The sequence below is a fragment of the Doryrhamphus excisus genome, chromosome 5 (genome assembly GCF_030265055.1).
Source record: "Doryrhamphus excisus isolate RoL2022-K1 chromosome 5, RoL_Dexc_1.0, whole genome shotgun sequence".
NCBI classification, from domain to species: Eukaryota; Metazoa; Chordata; class Actinopteri; order Syngnathiformes; family Syngnathidae; genus Doryrhamphus; species Doryrhamphus excisus.
The window spans coordinates 9,523,064-9,544,769 of record NC_080470.1 but is presented as its reverse complement, the minus strand read 5'-3'; the positions used below and the strand labels follow the sequence as shown (position 1 = coordinate 9,544,769).

Below are 21,706 nucleotides of genomic sequence, written 5' to 3'. Positions count from 1 at the left end.
CAACAGCAGGCGGGCACGGATGGATGGGCCAAAACTGAGCTACGGTTCATCTTATCAGGGATTGTATAAAAAAGTGAAAACAAAGACACATTTCCTCTCAATCCTCTTCCTTTACTAAATATAATTTGTACCAAGGATTACGACAAGACAGAGGTTTTTCAAATGTGAGTAAAAACATAACACAATAATAATTACAGCTTTAAAATGTGTTATTTTGAAATATCTTTATTGAAAAAAGAGAAAACATTATTTATGTTGAATAGTCTTTTTTAAAACAACATAAATATGCCTGTCACAATATTCAATAAACTGATTACTCAAATGACAAATAAAAACTAAGTCAAACAGTTTGCCCACCTCGATAAATTACATGTGCATGTATGTTTGTTTTTCTATCTCTCCTCACTACTTACCACACATGCTGGATGACAAGAGGGGTCACTCTGCAAATTTATGGGTGTGTTGATTTTCTGTTGGAATTAACTGTAAAAGGGAATCCTGCTCTCAGCCATTTAGCCTCTTTATGGCAGTTGGTGGCGGAGGGACTGTTAGTGAATTGATACACAGAGAAATCCACCAGATTAGCGTTAGCACATGTTTGTGTTGTGAGCTAACTTGAATATGAATGAAGGCACACAAGTGATGGTTTCTAAGGCAAATGCCACAGCCCCAGTGTGGAAATATTTTAAACAGAATGAACAGTGTGAGCGAATGAACACAGACAAACTGATTGGAAAGTAGTGACGATGAAGAAGGCGAATAGGAGCAACTTGCATGCGCACCTCAAATACACTCATTTATTCTTAATAGAGACAGGTTCTATTTTTTTATTGTTTTTGGTTACGATTGTGATTCTTAAGTGCTGAAGTGGAAGCCTAGGCTCTAATACATTTAATCTGTTTGTTTCCACTTGGTCACATTCTAAATGTTTACATTCTAATTGACATTTGTGATGTCCTCTACTGACTAGTTTGGAACACATGGTCGTACACATGTAATACTGATATCCTAAATTTTATAATAATTACACAAATGGTCAGTGACTTATAGACAAGTCGCTAAGGCCTGTCCATGCTCCTGCAAAGATGTTTTGGTTGATGGTGGCTACGTTTTTTCAATCGTGTACCAATTTTTGTGGCGATTTGGCCATACACCCTCAAGTTACAATTGGGTCTTTGATAAATTTCAAGTCAATCCAATTGATAGGCTCAGTAGCCACGTTTACATGAGGCGTTTTTCTCTTTCCGAATGACATTTCCAAAAGCAATGGTATACATGGAAAGGAATATTCCAATCGCGTGTCTCCATGCGCCGCTATAATCAACCAGAATAGTCAATGGGGCATGCGCAGTAAAGCGTAAATAGCAACATCACGTGATATCGACTTCCTCGAGTTTTTCTTTCACTTGTTGGAATAACTCCGTATTGCGAGTTTTTCGATTGTCCAGTCTTGAAATTTAGTTTGAATCAAAAACAAACTTTCCGCAGCAGTCCAGTGCCGATTGCTCGCCTCCATTTTTGGAAATCGAAGAACGTCTCGAGCTGCGTGTTACGTCATATCTCATATAAATTCTTTCCGTTTGAGCAAATAACGCGAATGGAATTGGAATATTTGGGTCCATTTATACGTGGCTAATGATTTGACAATTGACAATGACACCATGTAGTGTATTTGTCAGAATATTAACAGCACAGGCAAGCCAGTAGGGGTGCATGTTTTGACATTTTTTTTTACCCTTGTGTGTGCTCAGAGCTAGAGGCGCTACCACTAAGGTGTGTCCTAATTTTTCCAGATTATTGTTTACAGTCATTGTGCATACATTACAGTAGTGGCCAACTTACTTTTACACTAACTATTGTTAAAAAGTGGCAACAGCCTCCTTGTTTGACAATTAAATAAATTAAGTGTTTTAATATTACAGTGGTTAAATCATTTTTGCACTGTACGACAGTTAAAGTGTTACTTCAAACATGCCAGTACAGTCAATAGAGCCATTATGGTCACAGTTTGACCAGGGAACCAATTATTCTTTTCCCCCTACAATTTCCTGTGGAAAAAATGTTCAAATTGGAAGTTGGTCAGCATTCACCAACAGATTGTGCTGTACCATGAGCACAATATCAACTTTGTCAGGTGGTGCACTGCTAAGGAAATAATTGGTAGATCAGACAGTATATCTGTAGAGTATGGTTTCAGGAGCCCGACAGATGTTGCTACAAAAGGGATGTGACAAGAAATGGCACAAAGGTCACTGACCAAGTCACTGGGGTTAAACAGCACTTGACCCCCAAAAAATTATATCAGTAAAATGCAGCAAGCACTTACAATATGCGTAACTAACCTTCTCAATTCACTACACATAGGCATGTAAGGAGGTACACGACTTCATGAGTAACTCCTGGAAACATCCCGCAGAGCTTGCACGAATGTTAACTTGATGGAAAACACGAGAGCTTTGGGAGCGTTTATGCAACAAGAATTTTCATTTTTCTCATCCCCTTGTGCTCTTAAAGGCACAGCAGGGCAGATTAAAGGTATTTACAGAAAATACAGTACCGTTTAGACAAGAATGTTTCGGACAGAAGCGGCAATGCTTCACAAAAACCAGTTTTCACACCAACATTTGTGTCGTCAAATAAAAATAAGCCACGTTTGAGAAGTGAGCCACATCTGTTTACACACCGCACAAAGGAAGGCAGCGTAAGCTATACATTACAGTGTCACTCCTGGTAGCCGCCGCACGACAAAAAACGACACATTTACTCCACGTTTTGCGGCCAGACTACTTGATCAGTTTATGAGTCTTGAATTTTCACTCCATGTGTGGTTAAATGTAGATCTACGCCTTCGAAAATTAAGAATACTTGTCGTTCTGGTGATAATTAAATATGCTAGCTGGGTTAGCACAGCTTGTAGCAGTTTGGGGTATGTTCGTTTGGTATGTGTATACTGTGGGATTTAGCATAGTAAAGGAATAGTATAGAATAGTAACGTAGTCTCCACAGTCATGTGAGTGTAAATTGGTGGACAAAAGGTATCATTAATCTAGTACTTAACTTGTTATGTTTATCAGTGGTATATGTGAATGTTACTACGTTGTAAATTGAGCTAGCATATTACACGGATGTTAGCTTACTGGTTTGTAGCGATAATAATGTAAATATGTTCTGATACTAATAACAACAATACTGACAAGGTAATTGATACATATATTTTAAACACCCGAAGCCCCACAAAATAAATTAATCGCTTAAAACCAGGCCCAAACAGATACCACCGGCATAGCTCGATGTAGATAACATGCGCTCCTAGGAGAGGCTACCCAGGACGCATCTTGATACAAGGCAAAGCGCCGATGTGTCGCCTGCATTTTCAACAACATTCACCAATTTAACTAACCTTTTCTTGGCTTTGCTTTGTCCCAGTCCGAACCCCGAACACACCAGAAGATGTCGAACCTCAACTCGCGTCAAATCGACGGAAATACAGGATTTTATCCAACTTATTCCCCGCTAGTTGTTTTCCTACTTCCTGATTGAGAAGGTGCCATTTTGAATGAATATTTCCGCTGCTGTCGTCACGAGCTCAACTAGAACAACCAAGTGGGGGAAAAGGTAAAATAAAGTAAAAACAATAATAGGCAAAGCAAGTTTATTTATAGATCACAAATCGTACATAACGTAATTCAAAGTGTTTTACAGAAAAGAATGGTTCATTTAAAAACATAAAATAATTCTAAAATCATAAAACAAATATATTAAAATGAATTGAAATCGAAGACTATAGACAAAATAATTTAAGCTGTCATATTAATAGTTAAATAGAGGCGTTTTCAACCCGGATTTGAACATTGTCAAAGTTGAGAATTGTCGCACATCTTCTGACAGACTTTTTGGCTGAAACGCAGCCTCACCGTGTTCGTGTTTAGTGCTGACTAAATCAACAGGAGACCACTCCCTGAGCCTGAGATGGGTCATGTGGCTGTAACACATCAGAGAAAGACTTGTACACACGCAGAACTGTTTCATAGTCTATTCTGAGAACGACAGGATGCCAGTGCAGAGACCTGAGTATTGGATTATCTATCCATCCATTTTCTATGCTGCTTATCCTCACTAGGGTCTCAGGTATGCTGGAGCCTATCCCAGCTCTCTGTGGGTGAGAAAGACATGGGACTGTCTGAATTGGTCGCCAGCCAATCACAGGGCACATATAAACAAAGAACCACCCACACTCACATTCATACCTATGGACAATTTGGAATCACCAATTAACCTAACATGCTGGTTTTGGAATGTGGAAGGAAAGTGGATTACCTGGAGAAAACCCACGCACAGGAGGAACATGCAAAATCGAACCCAGGTCTTCCCTATCTCCTGAAAGTATGGCCTACATGCTAACCATTCAGCCACAGTGCGCCGGACTACTGGAATAATATGGTCATATTTCCTGGTTCTAGTCAGATCTCGAGCAGCAGCATCCTGGATGTACTGCAGCTGTTTCACAGCTCGTTTAGAGAGCCCGGTGAGAAGGCCGTTACAGTAGTCTAGCCTGCTGTAGACAAAGACATGGATTAGTCTCTCTAAATCTGGCTTAGACACTATGACATAAAGCTGCCGATGATATTGATTTAATGTGGCTGGTAAAGTTCAGATCTGAGTCCAATATTACCCCTAGATTACTAACCTAATGATTACGTTTTAGAGAAAAAGCCTCAAGGTGACTTTGTCTAATAATCGTAATCGTTAGTTATTATATCGGCCGCAAAGTGGCCGAGTGGTTAGCATATTGTCCATATAGTCAGGAGATTGGGAAGTTTTGGGTTAGATAGGACATCTCTGTGTGGATTTCTCCCATGCATGCAGGGATTTTCTCCAGGTACTCCAGTTTCCTCCCACATTCCAAAAACATGTCTGGTTAATTGGCCACTCCAAATTGTCCATAGGTATGAATGTGAGTGTGAATGGTTGTTTGTCTATATGTGCCCTGTGATTGGCTGGCGACCAGTCCAGGGTGTACCCCGCCTCTCACCCGAAGTCAGCTGGGATAAGCTCCAGCATACCCTCCACCCTAATGACAAAGTGGTATAGACTGCTTTTAAGATTAAGATATGCCTTTATTCGTCCCTCAGTGGGGAAATTTGTATTGCACAGCAGCAAGAGTACAGTGGCCCAGTTTACTATTTGTATTATTTACAAATGATTACTATTATTATTACTACTATTACTATTATTGTTTACTATTTGTACTATTTGTATACCATGTTCAGGCAACATTGTTCAAAAGAAACACTAAATACAAAGAAAATACATCCATCCATTTTCTATACCACTTGTCATCATTAGTGTCACAAGTGAGCGGGAGCCTATCCCAGATTTACTACTTTTTCTTTTTCGTACATCACTTCAGACTTCTTCAAAACTACCAAACATCATTTTGAGGATTTTAAACCTTTAAATGTTAATTAATTTGGAAATTTGATGTAGGTATCTTTGCAAAACACAAATGCACACAGGCTTTGAAAACGATTAGTCTTGGAAATATCAAAGATTAGCTGCACAATTGATTTGTTATGCAGTTCCAAAGTTAACGTTAGGTGTAGGCGTTCATGTTTATGTTGCTTTGTAAAATCAATGCACTCAGGAGGGATATTCCAGTAGTGCTTAAAAGGACCAAAATACTGAAAAGTATTACATGTTATCATGAATGTAGCTCTTACTACATGGTCACTGCAAATATATAAAACCATAAAACCTTGTTGGAGGTTTTAATGGTGGTTTTTGTGGGTGGTATAAGTACGACGTATAAGTACGTACGACATAATGAAATGTCTCTTTTTATCCATATTTATATTTTGAGAAGGCACGGAAAAGAGAAAGACGTGTGTTTATGGCTGACATCAGGATTATGGGTGATGGGTAAAATAAAAACAATAGTTCAGTTTTCCTGTAAAGACTATTATAATCAATCTTGACAACACAAATCACATCAAAAAGGACAATAGAAGAAAAATATGACACGATAAATGCCAGTGAAAATACAATTTAGATATTGAATTTAGAAATGACCAAGATCCTAAATAAAGATTTACTCCTCTTCCAGGTCCCATTTTGACATCCATTGGTCTAGCCCACATTATTGAACAGTGCTGGAAGAGGTCCAGTTGTTTCCAGCAATGACACACATTCACACACACACACACACACACGCGCACACACACAAACATGCGTTGCTTTCCTGGTAGCCCCCCCTCCCTTCTCCCCAAGAAAGGAGGCTGGTGGGAAGCATACCCACAACAACACATTATGCGTGTTTGTCTGTTGTCGTCATTGTTTGCAGTCAGACCCTTTGTTCGTTGATTAAAAATGATTACTTGATAAAAATTATTTGCGTGTTAGCTCTTCTCTGACATAATCAGCAGCATTGTATAAAGGTTGGTTCAGTGCAATAACACGGTTAACTGTTCCCAAATAATAGATTCTGCTTTGAATGTTTTAATTGGGCTGATATTATTCCAGAAGTCAATAAAATTGCAATTGAAGGCCACTCAGTGTACAGCACCTTTGACACCCAGCAAATCTACTGTTTGTTATGAGGTTTGCTTTGCTGCCATCTAGTGGTTACAAGAATTAGCACGTGTCTGGTTCTACCTATATAACAGGTTATGGTTATTTTTTTTTTGTGATGTTAGCGTATTGTACATAAAATACACACTTAAAATATTGTCTGTACAGATAATAAATTCATGTAAAACACTTAATGCCAGGCAATGTTTTAAACAACTTTTTATCATCAGGTGTAAAAGTAAATTAACTGCTGAATTAGATAAAACAGGGCCACATCCTGAGCATATTGGCCACACAGTCAGGTGATAGGGAAGACCTGGGTTTGTTTTAGACATTTCATGTTAGTCATTGATTATTAAAGAGTCGGTAGTTTTACTTTATTGTAGTTTTATTTAGTTCAGTGGTACCTTATTTTTTAGATCTGTTCAAAACTGGAAACAATATTGTACATAGCATTAAATTAACAACCATTCTTGGCCAGATTCTGACCAAAAGTCAAAATTTGCCCATTCCACAGATGCAAACTCTTCTGGGTTAGACATTTCACTGATTGTGATACTATAGTGTTGATATAAAATACCCTAGTTTTGCATTGAGAGAATGATGAAGAGATGGTTGAGCAACAATAGTTGACCAATAGACAACCATAGTTGTCGATCCGTAGACTGAAAGTTGTCATTTCAAGCTGGAAAAAATGCACATTTCTGCCTCTCCAATGTAAAAAATGGCCACGTGGGTGGGATGTATTGTCCAGTTCGTTCCTAATGTAGGCTCAGAGTTTTAGCCCCCTGTGCGTTTGAGTTTGACACCCCTGCCCTAGATGCTCACAAGATTTGCAGACAAGTTCTGTCTTTTGATTTGTGATGTGCATACCACTTTTAGAAGTTCCACTATATCACCTTAGAGACTGGATAGCAGGTCTGCTCGCTCGCTGATACGACTAATGCAAATGTCTGACCAGATGAAAATTGCATAACATTTCTGCCCAAAGCCTCTTTGTCTTTCTGACACTACATTCCCAGTAAAGGCCAATCCTGCCTCAGGCCTGCTGAGGTTTAATTAATCCTTTCCAAGAGCAGTCACACGGTACAGGCTTTCTTTGTTTGACTCATTTGGCATTTTCCATTGTATTTCTTCTACTTATGCATGTACAAATGATTGCCATTGTTGAATCAGTTATTTTCTTCTTGTTGCTGTTTTATCGACATTTCACTGTGTTTTTCCTCAGTGCTGTGGGTTGTACTGCTGGGAGTCAGGGCTACACGGCTTTTTGAACTGAAGCGATGGAGACGTTCGTCTTTTTATTTTCTTTTTCTGCCCTCGGCATTCTCTATGCCATGAACACCATTCCTACACTCCAAGAGTAAGTCATGACCTCCATTGATTTCCAGCCTGTTCAGTCTGTGGTTTTATTATTGAATAAACACTGCTAAGGTTGCTTACAGAACAATGGTTAAGTTACATTTGCAGTGGAACCATCAATGTTGAATGCCCCAAAAAGGTGCAGTGGAAAAAATGCGTCACATCGTACAAGTTGTTATTAGACCCCTAAATGATTGATGTCATAAATTATCGTTATTATAAACACTGTTCTGCTTTGTATTTGGAAGAAAAAGTGTGGTGGTAATCATAGAATAGGCAATGAAACATGCAACATAGGGAAGAGTCTGACTACTCAGTATATCTATTATTAGCTGCTATTTATGAAATGTGAAAACGCATAATATATAACAACTTTATTATTTCCTATGAGAAATTCCTATTGGAATTAGATCAGCTTAGAAGTCAACCAGCATCACGAAATCAAAACTATACAATATGATGTATTTGTGTGATCTGAGGGATCATGCAATGGTTTAAAAATATATTCCTTTGTGACAGTGTGTTTTGACCTCCACTAGAGGGCACTGCTTACTCTGTAAAATCAACCCAAAAGACCAGTCACGGCTGATGTTGGACGATCACATTGTTTTAGTTGATCTCAGATACATAGAATGTGTTACATATTCCGTTTCGATTTAAAGCCAGTCACTTGACCATATGTGATGTGTAAATGTACAAGATATTGCAAAGACCTTTAGACACTGTACTAATATATTTGTAATGTCAATGCATGTGCATGCAGTATACAACAAGACTTAAATAAATAGACAAAGTCAGAGGTTAAACACACGCTCAAACAAGGTCTTTTTTTGGTTGTGGACATTAGCAATCGATACAGACTGCAGCCAAGAATTGTGTGAAAGCCTCTTGACATGAAATATGCCCAATATTCAAACAAACAGCTTCATAAACATTTCTGTGCATTTATTTTCCTTTCTTGGGAGTTTTCACATGGGTGCAGCGATGTTGTTGTATGCTTGAAGATACCTTGAGGACATTAGTATTTTCCTATTGTACACATGCACTGGTGCATTTGGCCTTAGCTCGCTTGGCTTCCTCCCACTCCCTCTTGCAGTTGATTGATTTCGCCTCAAAGTGTGCTACAAGCGGACATACTGGCTAGCGTGTTGCCGGCATCAAAGGATAAATATTACAGAATAGGTAGAGATGGTGTGGTGTATTTGTGAGACAAGGGTCACTTCTCTGTGAATCAGATGCCCGTATGATGATACAGTGGTTATATAATGAAACGTTAGTTAAGTCTCTCTGACTAAAAATGTTGCCTCCACCCCGGTTCCATTTATCTGTGTTTTATTTATCTCCTATGTTTGACACCCTCTCTGCCTCCCGCCACTATTGCGCTGGCAGGGTAGCCTGGCACAGCTTCCATAAGGGGAAAGACAATTAGTGTTAAGCAGAAATCAAAGGGAGATCGGTATTTAAAAACTGTGCAACATCTGCAAATTTGTATAAATGATGTGTTATTTCTACAGGCCACTGGTGATCCTGGTGATTGGCATTGCTGTGCTGGTATTCGTCTTCCTGCTCTACCTCATCATCACTCGTGGAAACAGACCCAAAGACACCCTATTCTTTGGTAATTTCAATACATTTAGCTTGTCATTGCAATGTATTTGCACATCATACAGTATGTGGCAGTTTCTCACAGCCTACAGAGGTTAATTAAATGGTCCGTGTGATTATTTTGAGCCCAGCTGCAAATAAGTAAAAGGGATTTCCAACTTTCGCAACTTTGCGTGTCGGAGTGAAAACAACTAATTGCATTCTGTGTGATTTCACCTGATATGCTGAAAGCTGCTTATCATTGTCGGCTCCAGCAGATTAGCTGGAATGTTCTGTGACACAACTGACTCAAACGCTCTGCCAACTCAGGAACCTCACCACCCACACACTGAAACAAAAGGTGTATCTGCAGTGGCGCCTCTAAGGGTCATATTTTGTTCATATTTACAATCAATGTTTCCCACTGGAAACAATGAAAAAAGAATCCATTTCAGATTCAGCTGTTGTTATATCATAAAAAGTTTTCAGTAAGATTTTAACCATTGAAAGTGTCATACAAGTTCTGATGAAGTTAACCACTGTTGTATACTAAAACTAAAATACAGTAAAACTACCCACCCTTTGATGATACATGATGGTCTTAGGAAGTGGAGCTAAAGTTGGTCAAGATTCTTAACTGTCGTTAAAATATAAAAATAAGTTAACTGTTGTATAATAGGGCAGCACGGCGGACGAGTGGTTAGTGCACAGACCTCACAGCTAGGAGACCAGGGTTCAATTCCACCCTCGGCCATCTCTGTGTGGAGTTTGCATGTTCTCCCTGTGCATGCGTGGGTTTTCTCCGGGTACTCCGGTTTCCTCCCACATTCCAAAAACATGCTAGGTTAATTGGCGACTCCAAATTGTCCATCGGTATGAATAATGTGAGGTTCAATGGTTGTTTGTCTATATGTGCCCTGTGATTGGCAGGGTGTACCCCGTCTCTCGCCCGAAGACAGCTGGGATAGGCTCCAGCACCCCCGCGACCCTTGTGAGGAAAAGCGGTAGAAAATGAATGAATGAATGAATGTTGTATAATAAAACTAAAATACAGTAAAACTACCCACCCTTTGATGATACAGGAAGTGGAGCTAAAGTTGGTCAAGATTCTTAACTGTCGTTAAAATATAAAAAGAAGTTAACTGTTGTATAATAAAACTAAAATACAGTAAAACTACCCACCCTTTGATGATACATGATGGTCTTAGGAAGTGGAGCCAAAGATGGTCAACATTCTTAACTGTCGTTCAACTATAAAAAGAAGTAAACTGTTTTATATAACAAAACTAAAATATGTACTTTCTGGAGTCACACTTTTTTGGGTATATTTTGGCTGGCTCTGCGACTTAATACAACATACATTTATAATACAGTTAAATTGACAGGCTCACCTCACCTGCCTCCCCTGACCACACGTTGTTGCATACCATACAAGTAAAAACTGTTGTATAAGAAACTAAAATAAAGTAAAATTACTGCCATTTCATGGGGAATTATTGTGTAGTGAGTCTCATTTCCGACAGCTTACCTACAGCGGCAAGGCGCAACATGGTAGTATGTGCCCACAAGCAATGTCTGTGTCTTGTCCCATTAATAGAGGAAAAGCTGAGCCCCGGTCTCACATAGTCTCACACATAATCCCCTTATCTTACCTGTCTGATGCCAGAGATAAACTGGTTTGTGACAAGGATTAGAAGGATGTTCGTACACCTGAGCAACAATATGTTTTTGGCCTTGCAAGTTACAATTTTTTTTTTATGGTAACTGCACGGCACTTTACATACCAGAAAATGTGTTTTCAGGTTCTTTTCTTACAAAGAGATCATTTAAGTAAGCACTTTGGCAACAGAGACAAGTGAAAAGTTCCATCTTAAAAAATAAAAAAAGAATCAAACCTCAGGGTGGGGCGTCCATCTGCCTCGACCAGCTGGCTTGAGAGGGAACAATGCACCCAACAGCATTGCTATTTATATATGGAGCAAGCTCAAGGCTGTTTAAGATTTAACACAAAAACTCCTGCACCATTATCTGGCATTTACAGTAGTTGTCTGTTGATAGGTTTTTAGGACAGTGCTTAATAGTTAATCAATTATCAGTCATTCCTGATTAGTTTCTTGCTCTTTCAGGAGTTGCGCACTGTTTTGTGTAACATATTCTAAAGTAGTACAGTGCAACCCATTTGTCATGCTGTGACACTTCTGAAAATTGCTTTTGTGAGGTGGGTAGTGTCACAGTTCCTAGGTTAAAATGAAGTATTGGCATTAATTCTGGAGGGAAAAGATCACCAATAAGGAAATCATAAAAAGCTCATTTGTGTGTCATTCCACTTGTTTGTTTTGCTTTCATCTGAGGTGAGTTCTTTAGAATAGACTGTTTACCATAGACCAGATGCAAATACGCCTGCAGCCCGTCTCACTATATTCAAGGCTTAATTTATAATGAACACCTTTGTATAAATCATTAGCTGCTCCGGGATGATGACTAGCTGTGGCAGAAGCACACCCCTTTCACAGCTCACATTTCGACTCACAACAGGTCTAATTGCTTTTGTGAGAGCAGGCTGATTCACCAACATAGCTTATTGACACACTTATTGATATTTCCTCCTCGTGCAATGTATCTATAGTCTCTACATTGACATTGAAGAGGCATTTTAATGTATTTTAATGTAACACCTGTAATATTTAGACATGTCCTGTCAACAGTAGCTGGCACTGTGAGGAATTTTTTTGGAATATGAGTATCTTCAGGGCTAGAATTTCATTGCACACAACCTGTTTGTTTGAGATTGGATCTTGTGGAGCTAAGTTATTAGAATTTGTTCTTTTTTGGTAAGGGAAATGTTGCTACCATGCCACGGCCACATGCAATGACAAAAACTCAAATGCTTCGCAGTCTAGCATTTCTTACCTGGCTAGTATACGTACAGAATGTAGGTGAAATTTAGCAACAATTCAGCAAATAGTCCAGGAGAAGTAACATTTGGAGCAACCTAGGAAATTGGTAAAATTCCCCTAAATTGCCACTTCAAACCACAATACCCGTCTCCTGTGCGTTTTTGGACATGAGTCCTTGAGACTATTCAGTGTACACAGAGGTGGGTGTGTCAGATACACCTAAAGTACATTTTTACTGTTATTAACAGTGCCTGTAAAATTTGGAGAGGCTTTTAGGATGTCCGAGTATGTCAAAAAACTATACAGTTTCAAATGCTCGTATTTTTACATCTACAGCTACATCAATTGTGAATAAAACTGCAATGTACTAGGTGTAGAAATTTTAATTCTACATTCATCAACTTGTGTATTAGAATGCTTGCTAAAACTCTTTTTATTTTTTTTTACAGTTTTTTTCACATAAATGAAAGGAAATGTTCTCAATCTTCCTATGTATGCTTTGCAGTTTTTGCAGAATTTTGCTTTACTTGTGTCATTGACCTGACCAGTGCCTTGGAGTATGATGGCTTCATATCAGGCTTCATGGAGTTCTATCGTAAGACAGTAGGTTTTCCAGTGTGTACTGGATATAGTAGTATTGGATGATAATTGGCAAATACAAATATACATTATACTAATATGATCATTGAATTTGTTTGAGAATTTGCACACTCCTGTGTTTCAGGGTGAGCCTTACCTGGGCACGGCCTACGCTATCATGATGTGTTACTGGGACGGAATTGCTCATTTTATCATGTACCTCATAATGATCAGCAAGATAACGGAGAGGTGGGTGTCAAATTTGTACATAAATAGTACATAAACAGTATATAAAACATGCCTTTGTGGTTTCATATCAAGTGTAATGAAACATGAAACTTAGAGTGTAAACATACGGATAATATGGAATCATCAACATCTTTTGCATATCCATTTTACGCCTTTACAGTGATATACACTCATAGTAGGTTGGTGCCCCACAAGCTTTATATATATAAAAAATATCACAGATTGTGCCTAAAATACCTTGTAAGCGGCGTTACCTGTCTTCTGCGTTTTCTCCTAGCAAAGGGTACCGCACACTGGGCCTGTTCTGGGCTGGCTCCCTGTGCGCCAACATGAGTGTCTTCATCACCGGTATTGTGGCAGGTGATTGTCAGCTAGCATTCAGCAGTCCCTAAATGACAGTCTTTTACCATCTGCACTGTCACAAAGCATCAACATTACATGCACACCTGGCTTAAAGCGTCCGTTCTATCACAAGATCAAACTCAAGGCTGAATGGCATATCGGTCTCTATCTGTGTTATAACCTCACCTGGCAGGGAAATATGGCTCGGAGATCCGTCCAGCCTTCTGGCTCAACTTCCTCTTCCTGTTGATGCCTGTATGGGGAGGGCTCAAACTGTTTACTCGGCCCAAGGACAGACCACTGATCGGTGGATATAATGTAAGTCTGACACAAGGATGCTCATATTTTGTATGGATTAAACGGTTTGTGTGCTTTTTGTTTGTACTGTTTATTTCTATTGTGGCATGGCCACATTATTATATGATGAATGTTGCTGTGCATGGACAGGCAGAGCGTAGGCTTAGACTTTGTGGATTATTTTGAGTCCTTTCTATTGTACAATGTAGCCATCATCATGACTGACCCACTGGAAGAACGCACATTAATTATATGACACATATGTCATATAATTAATATGTCACATGTCTTTTTTGTGAGCAAACAGGCCATGATTAATCGGATGATTAGTTTTGTTTTTTTGGTTATTTCCATTGTGCAAGATGGCGGTTGTCATGATAACTGGCTGGAGGAGCGATATCATGAGTTATTGGACATGTTTACAGTATTCACACCTGTGTTTGTGCCTAAGCTGCTGCACCTTGGGTTTTGGCTTTGTGGATTATTTTGAGTTGTCCTTTTCTTTTGGGTGTAAAATGACGCTTATGATTATTAGGTGGCTGTCTGAAGGATTGCATTAATTCAATTTTGGGTATGTTATGCACCCATACTCGTGCATGAGCGATTATTTTGAGTCTTCCTTGCGAGTTCTATCATACAAGGTGTTTAGCATTAATAACTGGCAGGAGGAATGATCACTTTTTGTGTTTTTTGTGATTTTAGTGATCTTTGGCCATAAAGTACAATTCTAATAAGTACTAAATTATATATACGTACTGTATGTAAAGCGGCATAGAAAATATATGGATGTACTGTATAATGTGTATTAGCACATGTTATTTGCAGTTATAGAATATCTTTACTTGATCCACATTTTTATTGCAATGTGCATCATAGTGTAATGAATTGTTGCTATGCATATATGCCAACCATCCACTAAGGGTTCATGGAGGTCAGCGGTGTACTTTTTTTCCCTACCAACTAACTAACCAGGCTGAAAACAATATGTCTTTCTGCTACAAAGCACATACTGTACCTTCTGCCAAGTGATGACCGCTAAGAACCATTACCCATGCATGCTGTGTTCTAACTCTGGCGTCCTTCCACGTGCAGGCTCAGCACGCTCAGAGCATGAAGCTCATCTGGCGACCCTTGGATCTGATCCTGGTGTTTCTCCTGCTGGCTGCCATGGCCTTCACCATCCTCAGAGGCCTGGTGAGAGAACATTGTGTTTAAATGAATACAGTATCTCCAATATTGTTTGCTTTTCCCTTTTTCACTGTAGGTGGCCCTCGATTCCCCAGTAGGAGCATGTTCCTTCTACGTGAAGCACTATGAGCCCTACTTGAAGGATCCGGCGGGCTACCCCAGGGTGATGGTGGGTTCTATTTACTATGCGTTCCACTGAGAGAGTGTTATTGTTTCTTTGAAGTCATAATAAACCCTGTAATGTACTTCTACAAGAGTGCCCTTATCTCCTCCACTACACTGATTAAAGAGCCACTTTTATCCTTGCAGCGATGACGAATGAGGGTTGTTGCATCTGTGCATAGACTGTGTCTTTCCTTTGGTTTGTTCCAGATGGATAAGCCATTATTTATGCTTTTATTTTTTTTCCCCAGTGACCCCACGCACTTGTGTACACAAAGCCTTGTCAATAGGTTATCCAAAGACATTGTCACCGCAGCAGTCCACACACTCATTGATCAGATGGGGCCCATCACATGCTGAGAACTTGATAAGCTAATCCTTCACACATACTAACCCCCTCGTCAGCGTCACAGTGGGTGGAAGTGGTGTGCTGCATATGAACACACACCACAAGCAACTGCAAGACACTAAAGTGTGACTGGTTGCATAAAGCTAATATACACCGGCTCACCTCCTTATTCAAAGTGTGATAGATTACCGCAGCAGCACAAAAAAAAAGACTTCTCTAACAAAGTACTGAAGGGCATTTATGATTGGCTTTCTGGCTGAACACGCTTCCATTCATCTCATACTCAGGTCGAGAATGAAAAGAAACTCTCCAGTAAGTTGAATCATTTGACGACTTTATGAAGCGGAAAAATGGCTTTATGAGGCAAATATTTGAAGATGAAGAAGACAGAATTCTTGGTAATGATCTAAGCTGAAGTGTCAAATTAGTGCAAAAAATACAGGAAAATGCAAATAATGATCTTTCACGCCATCTATAAAAGACTATTACGACTATTTCAGCCTTTTGTGTCGACCTTGCAATTTCCTTGCTTCAGAGATGTGTGTTAGGATATTCCGTAAGGCTGGGACTGAGGTGTTAAGTTTCTCATACACTGTAAATGTTTTAATTACAGCCGGGAAGAGGATGAGGCATTATGAAAGCAGTGATAATTGGGGATGGGTAACATTTTCAGTTATTTATTTAATACCAGTGCCAAATCAGTTCTTTTGAAAATGTGTGTGTTTAAATTGTGGCTGAAGCAGTACTTTTAAAAAGGAAAAACATACATTTTTTAAACAATGCATTTTTATTATTATGGAATTTTGTGACGGTCGCACGGTGGCCGAGAGGTTAGCATATAGACTTGGGCATCTCTGAGTGGAGTTTGCATGTTCTCCCCGTGCATGCGTGGGTTTTCTCCGGGTACTCCGGTTTCCTCCCACATTCCAAAAACATGCTAGGTTAATTGGCGACTCCAAATTGTCCATAGGTATGAATGTGAATGTGAATGGTTGTTTGTCTATATATGGCCTGTGATTGGCTGGCGGCCAGTCCAGGTTGGACCCAGCCTCTCGCCCAAAGACAGCTGGGATAGGCTCCAGCATACCCGCAACCCTACTGAGGATAAGCATAGAAAATGGATGGATGGATGAGTGTCCGTTTTGGTTAAAACGGACAAGTGACCTTTTGGAACAAATGAGTGACACTCACCTAGTTTCACTGTACTGCCATCTTGTGGAGTTGGTAAAAACTAAATTAGGAGGTTGCCTACAGCCGCTGCTGTTTATTTGACCCAGAACTTATTACAGACCATGATGGTTATTTGCTTTTGCGGCCATAGAGAGACTCTACACAATTTTTTTTTTCCATCATCTATTGCTCATATGTAGCATCATACATGTTTTATTGATGTTTTGATTTGATAGATGCTGCACATGCTCTTCTATGGACTACCACTGTTGGGAGCATTTGTTTACGGTCTCCTCAAGCCGGGCTGCACATGGATGTCCGACTGGACCATCTTATTTTCAGGAGCAATGATTCAGGTAGTACCTTCTTGCACTGACCCATTGTGTTCTTTTAAAACCTAATATCCACCAAACATAACATGAATCAAACTCTGACCTTTTTGCTGTCCGCAGTGCCAGTGGGCTCACATCGGGGGATCCCTCCATCCTCACACCAAGGCTCCATTTCGTATTCCAAACGATGTCTTCTGCCATGTTCTGGCAGCCAACTTGCTGTACGCCGTCACTCCACTGCTGGTGGCCTTGCGTGTTCGCAGTAACCCCTATTTCTTCCTGAAGATAGCGCCTTTCCCTGGGCAAACCGGTCTGCCAAATAGTGAGGAGAAAGATACCAAGTACAAAAACAAATAACACTGATCAGATGTTCCAAGAAAAATATGTGGTGACTTGAATTGAAAATAAAAAGCATTTTATTCTGAGAACTACCAAGTATGCACTTTTACCTGATTCTTGAATGGCTTGACTTTCCTAAAAATGGATGAAGCGTCACTTTCTGAAAAAGTATAACTTCTACATTGAAAAAAAACTTTTGCCTTCACGTCCAGCTAACTAACTAGATACTGTAAGTCAGTGTTCACCAACCTGTTTGAGCCCAAGATCCCTGGTGTCATCCAGTGTGGGCATCACTCCTTTTGGGGATCTTTGGGTTGTGGCATCAGCTCTATGAGCAAACTACAACTCTATTTGGTTGTTTAATTGTCTTGCCGTGGTGAGCGATGGTGATTGAGGAGAAGAGAGGCTGGTCAATGTGTTAAAACAGTCAGCCCTAACGAGCCGTGTTACCGCAACTTAAAGATTTTCATGTCTATGGAGTTTAATTTGTGCCTTAATTTTGAGATAGCAAAGACAGAGACATATTCGTAAACAATCTAAAAGCAATATGAATATGCACAATGCAGTGAGTAAATACTGTATATATTTCCTGCTCTTTCAAAGAAGGATAAAGCCAATTCAAGAGATTTCCATACTCAATAATACACTTGGAAAAGCATTCCAATTTCCAGCCAGTATGTTTGAACAAAATGGGCCTTTTCCATGCAACATTGTGTGCAACACACATTTCATCCTACCTCTACATTTACTCTCATCTGCAAACTCTTTGCGTGGGTGGCTTGCTTAATGATTTCATCATCGCCTTCAAAAAGAAAAAAAAAATTAAATGTGCGACATTGGATTTGTGGAGGAAAACCATGCTCAATTGACCAGCAAGCAGAGAGAAAAATATGGCACATGTGTTCACAGATGGAAGCAAGCTAAAGAAATGATGAACATTATGACCACCACACAACAGTAATATTGCCTCAGAGTGACGTTTTAAAAAAACAAAACAAACAAAAAACTACTAGAACATTGTATTGGCGGGAAAGCATCTTGGACTTTCAAACTAATGAGATGGCATAGGTTGTGGTGAGTCCTTGCTGGAAGGGAGCTGACTGGTTGGATGGAGGAAGGAAACACGGGAAGCCTGATGAAGAGGAAGGAGCGAGAGTCCAAATTAGCTTTGAAGGTTGCAATGGTTAAAAAAAAAAAAAAAAAACGACTTGGAAAAATGGCAAAAACTGCAATGGAGAAATGTCTTAATAACCACAGCAAGATGGAAAGTGTGGCTGGTTTCATCTTTAACATTTAGGTTTATTTTTAATAGTTGTTTGCGTACTGTGTGCTATGTAATTAATTTCAACCTTCTGCCTGCATGGGAGGCAGCCCACATTGAAATATCCACATGAGTCCAAACAGAAATATAAGTAGTGGAAGTGGAAAACAGTATTAATATATATTTTCACCGCAAGTGAATGAATAAAATAGAAACTGTCTTTTTGTGTTGTGGGTATTTACAGTATATAATAAATAGAAGGTCTCCTTTTCATCTATTTGATGGCACCACCAGGCCTAGAATCTGCTTATTTAAAAAAAAGTACTGTAAAGTAACTTCCCAGCCACAAGAGGGATGTTGGCTCCCAGCATGCCTTGCGGTAGTAGTTTTGTAAATAGTTGCTAAATTTACATTTTTAGGGTTAACATAGTTGTAGCTTATTATCCTCCACTAGTAGTAGTTGCCCTGTGTATTTGTTATCTATCCGTTGTGTGTTAAGTTCCTGTGTGATGGTCATAGAATTTTCTTTCATGACACTGGGAGTCAAACTCTTTGGGTTCTCTTAACTAAATAATGCCACAATGTTATATTGTTACGCCTATATTTAATATTTATTACGTCCAAACACGTCCAATACGTGTTTCCAATACATTACTCACATATTTTTTTTCACAGGTGCACGTTTTTATGGAGAAATATTTGTGTCTTCATTTGTCTTCATTATTCAATATAAATAAAATATTTTCTTTGCAAATTTGTAATTATCCATATTAACATAGAGAGAGGAGGAGAGGGGAGGACATTGATGGGATAATACATTTACTTTTCTTAATACTTTTGCGATCGACTGATTAAGTCCCCAAGAGCGACTGGTCGATCGCGTTCGACATGTTGGCTACCCCTGTCTTAAGGGTTAACAATATCAGGATTTGTATGAGGGTGAGTAGTTGCACAACTATGTTTAGCCCGCCTCAGGAGTTAAGTGGTGCACAGCAGCACATATGCTCCATCCTGGCATTAATCCTGTAGAGAGAGAGCCCCAGTAAGTTGACTTCTGTGCTTTTCCTCCGCATGGAGAACCACAGGGATGACCACTAGTGGACTAACTTAATGATGCAGCAGGCCTGTTTATTGACCGCATGTAAAGTAGCTGCTGTTCATTAATGCTGCTCCCCTGGGGCTCGTCCTTGCATTCAATTGCTGAAGCAGCATCCAATCATGTGGATGTAAACACTGCAGACCTCCAGCAGTGTGCCACACACACACACACACACACACACACACACACACACACACACACACACACCTCCACACAGAAGACATTATGACAGCCACTTAACTCCTGGATGTTGTTGTTATGATGATTCTGACCCAGAGTCAAGTGATAGATCAATTTGTGTTGGAAAGAAGGCTTATCTCCTCCACTATCCATAATAAAGAGGTGCGGCACAAATGTAAACAAGCTGAAAAGTGTCTTGTGTGCCTGCATTCATCTCCAGTGAATGTGTTGTATTGATCAGCATCTTTATCCAATACAAGTGTTTGGAGATAGCGGCTAAAAACAAATACATACAAATCCCTACTGAGCTTCCATCATCTCTTTGTTCTGAGGGTACAAGATCTTAGAGAAAATCTAATCTTAACAACTGTAACACAAACAACTATTCCTACCCCTAAACCAGCCCTAACCCAAACCTTAACTCTAACTTTAACTTACCCAAACCAACCATGACCCCTAGCTTGATCTACATTAGTTCTAACCATGGCCCTAACCAATTACTTGTGGTCAAGGGAAGCAGATGAGGCAACTCTCGAACAAATCCCGAAGCAGTATTTACACTGGCACTCATTTGGCCTCTGCATTGTCCTGCAATTTGTCGTGGTAATGCGATGCACGCCATTTATTGATTCCTTTATTTGATCACCTTCACTCCGAAAAGCATGAAGACTTGTTTTGGTGTCTGTGCACAAATAAATTACGTACTTGGCACACAATTCATGACAAATAATGGCGTGCATATTAGGAGAAATTACAATGCTCCCACACAACTTATTCTTGTGAAGTAAATTGTCAAGTACCATTTATGTACACGTGTGACACGCATTGCTCCTGCATGGTTATGCATTTTCACCACCACTTCCCGCATCCATGAAGCAGTTGTGGCATTATTTCTTCTTTCTGTGTCCATGTTATAGCAGCAATATAACCTTTTAAAACCCAGTATGCTCATTTTTCAACCCTTTGTATTGTGGAGCTCAGAAGCCAGACAGGGCACCGCGTCGATTCACAGCGTGTCTGAAATTAACGCACCTTTTCTGTCGAGAGCGTACTGCTTCTGGCTCCAGTAACAGTTTGGTGGATATTTCACATTCATGTTCACAAAATCAGTTCCATGTGAAATGCAGTTTACAAATAAAAAACATTTTTCTCTTGCTGGGAATCACCAAATACAATAACGTCTGCCTGAACCTGTTTCGTAAACAGATCTTAGGGTAGGGCAGAGAGCTTATCTGGCTAACAGCCATGCCCATATAAGGAAGCTTGCCCCTCAGTGACATCACAAAGGGGCAGTTTTACCCCGCCTTCTGAAACCAAGTCTTTTGAGCCATCCCAAACTTCTTTCAGGGCTCACTTGCATATGCGCAAACCTCATTATCTGAAACTTTGGCATCGTTTAACATTCTAACTACATTTATAGGTCAGAAAAGTGGAAAAAAGCATAAAAGGTCCTCTTTAACTTCTAAACAACCCAACTTCTAACTTTCACCCTAACCCAGTGCTTCTCAAATAGTGGGACGGGTTTAGTGAATACACTTGTATGCTCTCCATTTTGTTGCATTTTCCTGGTTTCAGTTTCAAGTTCATCCTGTACAGTACAGATAAATGAATAAATATTATAAGTTTCTCTAGCATTTGTGGATGTCGGTCACTGATGTAGCAGTGGTTGACGCGAATGACCTCCATGCAGACAGCTAAACATGAACTGTCTTTCCTTGAAAACCTTCAACCATTGTCCTGGGTGTCCCC

The 21,706-nt window shown here is 39.7% G+C and overlaps 2 protein-coding genes across 4 annotated transcripts in view; one reads left to right on the top strand and one right to left on the bottom strand.

Moving 5' to 3' along the window:
* si:ch73-63e15.2 (protein strawberry notch homolog 2) overlaps positions 1–3,574 on the bottom strand; it is a 51,868-nt gene extending 48,294 nt beyond the window's left edge. Inside the window, exon 1 of the mRNA XM_058072773.1 lies at positions 3,401–3,574. The gene's annotated coding sequence lies outside the window, so the exon portion shown is untranslated. The remainder of the gene's footprint in view (positions 1–3,400) is intronic.
* tm6sf2b (transmembrane 6 superfamily member 2b) lies at positions 2,627–17,497 on the top strand. 3 transcript variants are annotated; one of them, XM_058072774.1, is made up of 11 exons: positions 2,627–3,615; positions 7,796–7,930; positions 9,444–9,547; positions 12,916–13,025; positions 13,135–13,238; positions 13,516–13,598; positions 13,774–13,898; positions 14,970–15,071; positions 15,142–15,234; positions 16,983–17,102; positions 17,199–17,497. In XM_058072774.1, exons 2-11 carry the CDS (start codon positions 7,851–7,853, stop codon positions 17,433–17,435), a joined length of 1,158 nt encoding a protein of 385 aa, XP_057928757.1. In that variant the 5' UTR covers positions 2,627–3,615; positions 7,796–7,850; the 3' UTR covers positions 17,436–17,497. The 3 variants fall into 3 exon arrangements, with proteins under 3 accessions (XP_057928757.1, XP_057928759.1, XP_057928758.1); XM_058072776.1 differs by having other exon boundaries at positions 2,630–3,615; positions 12,916–13,013; XM_058072775.1 differs by lacking the exon at positions 2,627–3,615 and adding an exon at positions 7,578–7,653.
* The last annotated feature ends 4,209 nt before the right edge of the window (positions 17,498–21,706 follow it).

Excerpts from the sequence above, each read along its gene's own strand:
- tm6sf2b (XM_058072774.1), top strand. The coding sequence starts at position 7,851 with ATGGAGACGTTCGTCTTTTTATTTTCTTTTTCTGCCCTCGGCATTCTC. Across the intron at positions 13,239-13,515 it reads ATCAGCAAGATAACGGAGAG|CAAAGGGTACCGCACACTGG; the intron begins GTGGGTGTCAAA and ends GTTTTCTCCTAG. Across the intron at positions 13,599-13,773 it reads CATCACCGGTATTGTGGCAG|GGAAATATGGCTCGGAGATC; the intron begins GTGATTGTCAGC and ends CTCACCTGGCAG.